The following is a 9,477-nucleotide window of genomic DNA, read 5'->3' as shown; positions in this document are numbered from 1 at the left end:
AGTAAAATACGCACATCACTTCGTGGAGGTGCTGGGTTCAAAAAGTGACATAGGAAAAGAGAAGAGAAGATAAATGTATTGACGACGTTTCGAGCCAAGGCTCTTCATCTGGTCAAACTCAGATGAAGAGCCTTGGCTCGAAACGTCGTCAATAAATGTATCTTTTCCTACAATACAATAGATTTCACCTTTGACATAGCTGCCAGCTGTACACTGATTATCAATGATGGCGACAATGCATATACTGTAAAAACTTAATTTATTAACAACCACAATGCATTTTATTATAATTTACAAAAAGACAAAAACAATATTATTATTTATTTTATTCTACTACTATGGTAAATAATAGTTAAAAGAAGTCAAGACTTTAAGGATGATTTATTTTTCATAGAATGTAGAGAACCATTATTGTTATTAGCACAAGCACACAGTCAACCACTAAGAAAACTGACCACTGACATCCTATTTTTATATCTGGACATTTGATAAACTGCAGAACTCTGTTACTGGAATGATTTTAGGTCTATTATCAAGTTATCTGTATCATTGCACAACATACTCCCAACCTGTTACTTATTTGTACCAAAATTATTTTATTTGCATCATAGGGTAGTGTTAAGGTTCAAACTATTGACCTTTGAATCACAGAATTTTTGTGTTAAGGAATTAGTTGTGCACCTGCTTATGAAAATGTATGGAAATTAATGGTGAAACAGAAACACACTGTACTGCCATACTGTTTTCAAACTCCTAATAAAAGTTTTCAATCAATCAATCAGCTTTAATCTTCGTGGTTATATGTCTGCAGTGGTTGACAAGTACATGTACTCAGAGGTATCAATGCTAAAAAATATTAAAAATAAAATAAAAGTGAATACAGTATGTCAAACAGTAAACCCATTGGCACCCCCCTGCCACAAAGCATTTACCTGTACTTCTAAAGGAGGCTTTTGGTCTTCAGGTCACAAAAAAAACCTTCATTGGTTTCCAAAGTCATTGTGACTAGTGACTACAGTAGCCTACCGTAGATACAGATCCCCACCTCCCTGATAGCTATCATATCACATTTATTGTTCAGTCCATAGGAGGCCTAGTAATGACTAAATGGTGCAGTCTCCTTCAACTCATGGTACCCCTGGTGGTTTGGCTCTGTGAAGAGACAAAGAGGGCAGTTAGGGCTGGGATGTACCACAAAGTCTACCTGTTTTCCTACATTACACCATTGCTCTCAATTTCTCAAAAGACCCTTTTAGAAATAAAGGCTCTACATATTGATTTTAAAGTGAAGGGATAGAACACTCAGTTTTGTGCGCATCAAGCACAAGTCAATGTGTGCAGCAAGAGTGTTTCTGTTTTACAAATGTGTGTTACTACTGTACTCTTTGAGTACCAGCCATTTAGTGTTCTTACAGACGTAGCCTAACTGTTTTTGTCAAAGTTGTTTATTCAAGCCCATTTGGATTTTCACCTCATTCAGTTACAGGGCAAGAACTGCTTTATACAAGCATAATATCTATTTTCTTTGTTTTTTTTATATTTTGCAATTGTAGTCTGTAAAAGGCAGTCACATAATAATTTTCTGGACACCCCAGGTGATGTAGACAAAACAGGCCACTAGCAGAATGCGTTTGAGAGTGTAGATAAGAGTTACGGTACCAAGGGTCATATTCTCCTCCACCAGGGGCCTCTGCTCACTGCAGTTGACCACTTTTCCCTGAGCTGCCCCCAGGATCGTCATGATATCCACAAGGTTGAGCTTCCCCTCTTCTCTGGCCTCTTCCACTTCCTCCTTCAGCTCCAGCGCGGCCTCCTCGCGCTCCTCAATCTCCTCTTGCGTGAGCATCTGGCTCAGGCCCTGCCCCGGACCACTGTTCCCCACCTGAGGTGGCGCCAGTGAGCACAACGCCCTCACCTGGCCGTATGACTTCAAATGCACGCAGTTGGCACGCAGGAAGAGCAGCAGCACGTTGAGGTCGTTCAGCGGGCAACCTAGTTTGCGGCCGCTGATGAGGCCCAGGGCTGGAAGCACCTCGTACACAGACAGGAAGGTGGTGTCCCAGATGAAGAGTCGCACCAGGCTAAACAGGACGATAGGACCTAACAACACGTAGATGGCACCGTTAGCAACGCTTATGACTTGGAAGACCAGCTGGCCGGTCATTTTACATTGGACCAGCTCTGGAATCCAGTTCTGGTCACGCAGCATGCCCGTGCGAACGAAGCAACTGAACTCATCCTGCAGGAAGGCAGAGAGGTGGAAGTAGGCCAGATAGAGGCAGGCGGCAGTCATGAATATGAGCAGCAGGAAGCCACGCAAGAAAAGCATGCTAACCAAGAAGTAGGAGTTATGCTTGCACTGCATGTATCGCTCCAACAGGGGGTACTCAAAGTAGCGCTTCCTTTTAGCCCTGGGAAAACAAAAACAAATAAAAATAAGATCAGTTCTGTATTTTAACCATTTTTTACACATGCCAATAGCAGCATTGTTTTAACTTGGAACGTAACCTTGTGACAGGCAACGACAAAACGTTTTCTATCCACTATATGCCTTGAGGCACTCACCTCTCCAGCTCAGCCTGAAAAGTGAGTGGGTTCTTGGTGTTCTGCCGTATGTCCAAAATGCTTTGGGCCATTCGGACTGAGCGGTTGTAAGACTTGTCAAGCTCGTCAATGATGAAGAGCAGGTCTGAGCCCAGCGTGGGCATGACGAGTTGGCGCCAGATGAGAGCCGGCAGGTACATCAGAACTGCCATGGCCAGGAGAGAATAGGGGAACATCTGGACGGATGTATAGAATGGGGGAGAGAGAAAAGGAAGGGAAAAGAAAATGGGAGTGAGGATGAGAGTGAAAAAGAAAAACAGAGAGTTACACAAAATGATGGTTTAATAATAACCTATTATTCTATTATTCATCATCAAGGTATTTTTGTAGAACTGCCTATTACACATTCAACCACCACATCTAGAATGTCACGTTTATTATTTCACAGACCGAATAGTTGGAAAAGGCTTTAGCAACAAAAGGGCAGAGAGCGGAGAGTCCGGTTTACTGCTGGAGGCTTACCTCAGTGTTTATTTTAAATTGTAGTCATTCTCTGTCCACACAGCAAAGGAAAATGTTTCACCATGTTTTAGCTACCCTAGAACAATTTGGAAGTGTAGCCACCCTACAATTACAATCTGTTTTAGGGTAGCTAAATGACGAAATGACGAAACATTTCTCCTTTAGTGTGACTGCTACAGGCTCAATGGTAGGCCAGATGACAACCAAGTTCATATTAGAACAAAGTAATTTATTTCCCAGTATATCAACACACTGCTTCCTATGAGTGCAGTAAAGGCCTATTCATAGTCCAGTTTTCGGTGAAGAGGTGACCACCGAAAACTACAACATGACGTCACGCTGCGGTGGTCACTGCTCACACAACACATCTAAAACTACAACATGACGTCACGCTGCGGTGGTCACCGCTCACACAACACATCTAAAACTACAACATGACGTCACGCTGCTGTGGTCACCGCTCACACAACACATCTAAAACTACAACATGACGTCACGCTGCGGTGGTCACCGCTCACACAACACATCTAAAACTACAACATGACGTCACGCTGCGGTGGTCACCGCTCACACAACACATCTAAAACTACAACATGACGTCACGCTGCGGTGGTCACCGCTCACACAACACATCTAAAACTACAACATGACGTCACGCTGCGGTGGTCACCGCTCACACAACACATCTCTCCATTTGTTTTTATGAATAGTCCTTAACTGTATGGTAGTTAGCCACAGGGAAATAAGAACAAGACACAATAAATAATCATGTTATTAGGAGGCTCCAAATGTGTGTGGAGATGACTGAATTGTGTGCATTCACATTACACCTAGCAAAGAGTCCAATTAGTTTGAGGTGTGACTTCCATCGCTATCGGCCACCCTACGATACACTGTACAGTACATTCTAAAGTGTTGATTGAACTCATAATAACGCATAATAATGAAACACAATATAACACAACCAAATATAATGAACGCTGACAACCTAAGACAAACAGCAACTCCAATTAGTGTGGACCCCGTGAAGATAACTGTTGTTATGCACCAGCTAATGGGGATCCTAATCAATAAGCACAATAACAATAATCCAGGAACTTTTCTTTACAGCTTTGCAAAGTGTCTGTTGATTTAAATATACCCCAAAGAATTCCCTCTAAACAACAAAGTCATTATAATAATTATAATTTCTCAACTCAACTTACTTTGTGCACCCAGAGAGAGCGTTCCTCAAAGTTTCCACTGGTGTCAAACTCGTGATGCATGAGGGAGTCCCAACAGTATGTGTCTATGTAGCTGGCCTGCTTGATTGAGAAGTTGCTTGGAGGAAAACAGGTTATCTGTGGCCCTGGAGAATAAACAATATGTGTTAGATTAGATATTGATATAAATTCCTTTAAGCTTCATGCATACAGTCCATTAGTTATTTATACACATACTGTACACTGCAGCATAGTGTGCCTACTGAATATACTGTATGGACTTGTGCATCGATGCTTTTCATTGAAAAACAAGAGAAATCACATGTTCTCAAATGGCAACCTCACATTTAAGAGCTGCGGGCCCTCGATTCCAAAATTGTGCTTCTCTACGGTATATTTAGTTCACCTTAGTTTAGCCACATATGGCCCAACCACTTGAAGCCGTGTTCCACACCCATCTCTCATCTCACACGGGTGGAGCACGAGGCTGGGAGGCAACACACATGGGTGTGGCCCCTCCACTTCAGAGCTTTAAGAGAAGATGTAGCTTCTTATTTTACAAGTAGCCACCACACATACCCATACCCAGCACTCTAAAAGCACAAACATACTATCAGCAGATGATTCATCTAGCCCATCCAACTCATTACAAGAAACTACATGGTCAAGTGTACACGTTACTGTACAGTGTGTGTGTGTGTGTGTGTGTGTGTGTGTGTGTGTGTGTGTGTGTGTGTGTGTGTGTGTGTGTGTGTGTGTGTGTGTGTGTGTTGGAGTGTGCATTACAGTATGTGTAGTGTTGTGCAAGGACAGCCTGCATCACATCACATATGGAATGGAAACACATTAGCCTACTGTTAATCTGTGGATCAGGCATTTACAAAAATCTAGGCTTTTATCAGACGCTCTTTATCCAAAGCCACTTTGTCTTAACAATGGTTCAAGCATTTGTTTAACCACATGAACCCTAGAGTCCCTCTTCTTTGGGGAAACATTTGGCAACAATAGCACATCTACAAGCTCAAAATGCACCGCAAAGTGACGTGTTGTGAGCTTGTAGATTGATCTTTTCAATGAAGAGATTTGGGATTGATTGAGGGGAAAAAGGAAGGTACCTAGTATAGGGCCCTGGAGTACACCGATCAACTATTGTTTAAGTGGTGGTGTAATGGCAAGCTCTGCTCTGCTGTAGGTTTCGTAACGTATTCAACTCTTGCAATTGAACCTCACTCTAGCACTATTTCTATGTGACGTCTATCCGTGCTATCCGTTGTCGGGGCAACATCCGTGACGTCACTATACGCGATATCCGTTGTCGTGGCAACAGGTATAGTATGGTTAAACATATTAAATGTTGTTATTGCTGATGAGGATATTGTTCGTTGTAAATGTGGCAGAGAGGTGTGCCCAAGTTAAAAAAAATGTATACTAGCAGGCTCACTGCCAGTTTGTTGTTCGCCAAAACTATGTAGGCTGTTTTTAGATCTGCCATGAACTATCTCTAAATATCCATGCATATACTAACTAATACTAATTTACAATACTAGGTTACTAACGGATGATCGGATTCTAATTGAGACCAGTAGTAGCCTAAATCTAAGCAGTTGACAATAAACAAATGACCGGCATACAGTATCTGTTCACTATACTGTATGTGGGGCATTTGCAGGCCACTATATAGTGTATGATACACTATGTATCATTCTGCAGTAGGCCTATCTGTATAGCTTTGAAGAGGCTTCTCTCATCTGGGACTTTAGGTACAGGGATTTTAACAACTTGGCAGGCACCAACCACTGATTGTATTGGCAGCCAGGGCTTATGTACATAGGTTAATGGAGAGGACCAGTCAGATGAAAGATCTGCCATGGAAGAGGGCCAAATTGTCACCGAGATGCCATTCATTGTCAGTCCTTACTGGCAGCCAACTTTATCTGTAATTAAACAAATCTTGGACAATTTGTCTTCATTTTTAACTGTGGACTGTCTGTTTGCTGGGCATCCGGGTGCAGGCATAGAGGTTAAAACACTTGTGAACCACCATGCATGGAGGGACGGCCGGGTTTGTTTCTATTGTCATCTCAGATGGAAACAGGATTGTGTCCTTGTGGCTGTGGAGATAGCATGAACCTCCACATGCATTACACATTCACAGTGAAACTCCTCACTGTCGGTTGAAAATAAGTGACTGTATCAGAGCAGGCATGCATGTGCTGTGAGTGTGAGTATGTGTGTATAGTGTCATTCGTGTTGACAATAATCAACATAATAAAAAAATGGGGTGTTTGAGTGATTTGGCAGAGGCAAGTGTGCTGTAATCTCCGCCACCTCAACTGTCTCATACACCCATGTCTCAATTATTAACATTATTTCCATTTTATCCTCACATTTTGTGCTTTGTACAAAAATGTTGGCTGAGGATCCAGGTGCAAGCGAGCCAGACACACCAGTCAGCACAATCAGGGGCTGTTGTGAAACTGACACCGCCAAAGATTAGGCAGCCAAGATCCATCACTTTAGTTGCGTTCCCCAGCAGCACCGCGTCATGTTCCACGCTCTCTGGCTAATCAACACATCCTCTCATTTGACTCAAATAGAGGGAGCCGCCGCACAAGGAGCCTGCATGTAATTACAGAGCGCCAGTGTTAGTGAACGCTGCTCTCAATCATCCCATGGCAATTAGCATCAGGCGAAGGCTGATTGTGGACCAGCACGGAGGGGGGGGAGTAACTCAAAGTCAAGGGAGTCAGCCTCCCTGGCTGTAGACTTTGGCAGACACTGTGGTGTATGAAGCCTGATTTATGCTTTGTTGTACGATTCACGAACAGAGAATAAGCTGATCACAACATGTTGCAAATATGACGCGTAGCCTACTTAGCACAATAGATCTGCTATTCATTTTCAGTCTATTAGCCATTAGAAAGAGATAGGGCTGGTGTGTTTATTTGGGGATAATGTTGTTAATTTGGAATGAAAAGAAGAAAACAATACTACATGCTAGGTCAAGCAAGGCCATGTAGGATTTGCTAAACAGAATGCACGTCCCTCTGGTGGGCACATTTGCAGACAGTGACTTTATACAGAGTCAGACTGACAGATAATAAATAAACACACAGCCATTACAGTAGTTTTGCAATGCTCAGCTGAAAAGCATCTTATTTCCAAGACCTGTTTACATTCACAAATGCTGAAGTCAGCGTTGAGTTGGCTCCCAAGCTCTAGAATTATTTCCCGAAATACACATCTCAATGACCACAGAATATAGGGTTCTTTGCTTTTTAAGTTTGGAATAGATGATGTGCATAAATATTAATTTCAATATTCTAAGCCTCATGAATAATATGTGTGCATGTTTATGTTCTCAATATATCCCTTTCTTGTAAGTTCAGTTGAAGCAAGTAAAGTAAATGAAGTCCACGAACCAACAGCCTTGTTGTTGTCGTTGGCCTTCCACTTTCTGCAGTCAATTGCAGAATGTGCACTAAATAATGGCACATTGTGAAGAAAGACCACAAAGCCAGTAGGCTTCACAAGTGTACAGTATGTGTGTGTGTGTGTGTGGGGGGGGGGGGGGGGGATAGAAAATATATTCATCGCTGTCTGGTGAAAACCATCTATCCAAATCGGCTACTGTTCAGGGAACTGAAAATACAAGAACCTGTGTTGCATTGGATCCAGTGCAGTTTTTTGTCACAAGCTCTTGTTAATACTTTTCATTGGTTAAACCCACAGACAGACTTAACCACTTTCAAAATGTTTCAAAAGTAGCACAAATAGCAGATCTACAAGCTCACAACGCGTCGCATTTGCATGAGACTATACTTTCATTAAGTAAAAGTATTGGAAATTGGAAACACTCAAGTAAACTACAAACACCTCAAAATGGTACCGTACTTAAGTAAATGTACTTGGTTACTTTACACCAGTGAAAAACCCATTTGAAAAGTGTAGGCCTATACAACAATAAGTGGTGCTGCATGCTCACCAAGGGAGACCTCGCGGGCGAAGGCCATGGAGACCAGAAGCAGTGGCAGGCCGACCGACACAAACTTGATGACCTTGTCCAGCGGTAGCTCCAGCTCCAGGTGTGTGAGACGGTTGGTGGGGGAGCCCTCCTGGAGCAGGGCGTCGGAGAGCATGGCCCTGGCGGCCGCGCTGGCGATGGACATGTTGACGCCTGTCCAGCCAAAAGGAGAGCCGTTTCATTAATGGATTTCATTTTTATAGTGCTTTTCTATATGCACAGAGTACTTACTCAAAGAGCTTACAATGGTCCATTCATTGATGCATTGGGAGGTGAACCATGGTGGTATATTCAATTAGGGCATGGCTGTATTAAAAACAATCTTTCAAAAAAAGGTTTTCAAAGACATTTCAAAACTTTCCACATTATAAAAAATTAGAGATTAGAGAAAATAGCAGATCTACAAGCTCACAGTGTGACGTGTTGTGGCCTTGCAGATCATCTATTTTCTTTGTCATACAAGAACATATAAGCTAAGGCTTATGTGGTTTCCGGTAACCAATTCACAGTAGTGGTCGGGTTACAGTCAATTTCAGACCATGTACTGTGGACCTGTTTTCTTCAAGTGCCATTTTGTCCGTTTCTTTGTGCTGCTATAAAGTGACCAACCAATAGCAAAATTAACATTATCCCAAAAAAGAAAATCCTTTCCACAATGCAATACATATATCATTGTAATGTTTCATGCAAAAGCTATAAAACATGGAAAAAAGTACTTTCATCACCTTACCGTATGTTCTCCACGCTTTGATCGGTGACTCCAATTGAAAGTCTGTTACAGTTACAGTATGTCGCTCTAAGGACCAGAATGCTGTTGGAAAGGGCCTTAAGTATTTAGGGAGGGCCTTGTTAAATGAGAGGTTGAATCTGGGTTGGACCCGGCCAAGCCGAGCCAGGTCTGTCTCTAATTAAAGAGAAGGACATCTGGGAACATGTTGGAGCCCAGATGGCACTGTTAGCAGACCTCCAGCACTGTGTGTGTGTGTGTGTGTGTGTGTGTGTGTGTGTGTGTGTGTGTGTGTGTGTGTGTGTGTGTGTGTGTGTGTGTGTGTGTGTGTGTGTGTGTGTGTGTGTGAGGGTGTGTGTGTGTGTGTGTGAGGGTGTGTGTGTGTGTGTGTGTGTGTGTGTGTGTGTGTGCACGCCCATTCCGTTAAACATGCTGTATGGCTGTGGTATACGCTTCAA

The 9,477-nt window shown here is 42.7% G+C and overlaps 1 protein-coding gene across 2 annotated transcripts; it reads right to left on the bottom strand.

The window, feature by feature from the left end:
- Window positions 1-242: 242 nt before the first annotated feature.
- LOC310864220 (pannexin-3-like) lies at window positions 243-8,441 on the bottom strand. 2 transcript variants are annotated; one of them, XM_083772821.1, is made up of 5 exons: window positions 8,254-8,441; window positions 4,272-4,414; window positions 2,566-2,780; window positions 1,660-2,411; window positions 243-1,152 (listed from the first exon to the last, which is right to left on the bottom strand). In XM_083772821.1, exons 1-5 carry the CDS (start codon window positions 8,435-8,437, stop codon window positions 1,094-1,096), a joined length of 1,353 nt encoding a protein of 450 aa, XP_083628947.1. In that variant the 5' UTR covers window positions 8,438-8,441; the 3' UTR covers window positions 243-1,093. The 2 variants fall into 2 exon arrangements, with proteins under 2 accessions (XP_083628947.1, XP_083628946.1); XM_083772820.1 differs by having other exon boundaries at window positions 243-2,411.
- Between the last annotated feature and the right edge of the window lie 1,036 nt (window positions 8,442-9,477).

Source organism: Protomyctophum parallelum (assembly GCF_964188405.1).
Source record: "Protomyctophum parallelum genome assembly, chromosome: 1".
NCBI lineage: Eukaryota > Metazoa > Chordata > Actinopteri > Myctophiformes > Myctophidae > Protomyctophum > Protomyctophum parallelum.
This window is presented reverse-complemented; position numbering and strand designations above follow the sequence as displayed.

What these genes read in the sequence shown, in the direction of transcription:
- LOC310864220 (XM_083772820.1), bottom strand. Translation starts at nt 8,437, where the DNA reads ATGTCCATCGCCAGCGCGGCCGCCAGGGCCATGCTCTCCGACGCCCTG. An exon ending in GCTCTCTCTGGGTGCACAAA is followed by an intron (nt 2,781 to 4,271) that starts GTAAGTTGAGTT and finishes ACATCCGTCCAG; the next exon opens with ATGTTCCCCTATTCTCTCCT. An exon ending in TTTCAGGCTGAGCTGGAGAG is followed by an intron (nt 2,412 to 2,565) that starts GTGAGTGCCTCA and finishes TTGTTTTCCCAG; the next exon opens with GGCTAAAAGGAAGCGCTACT.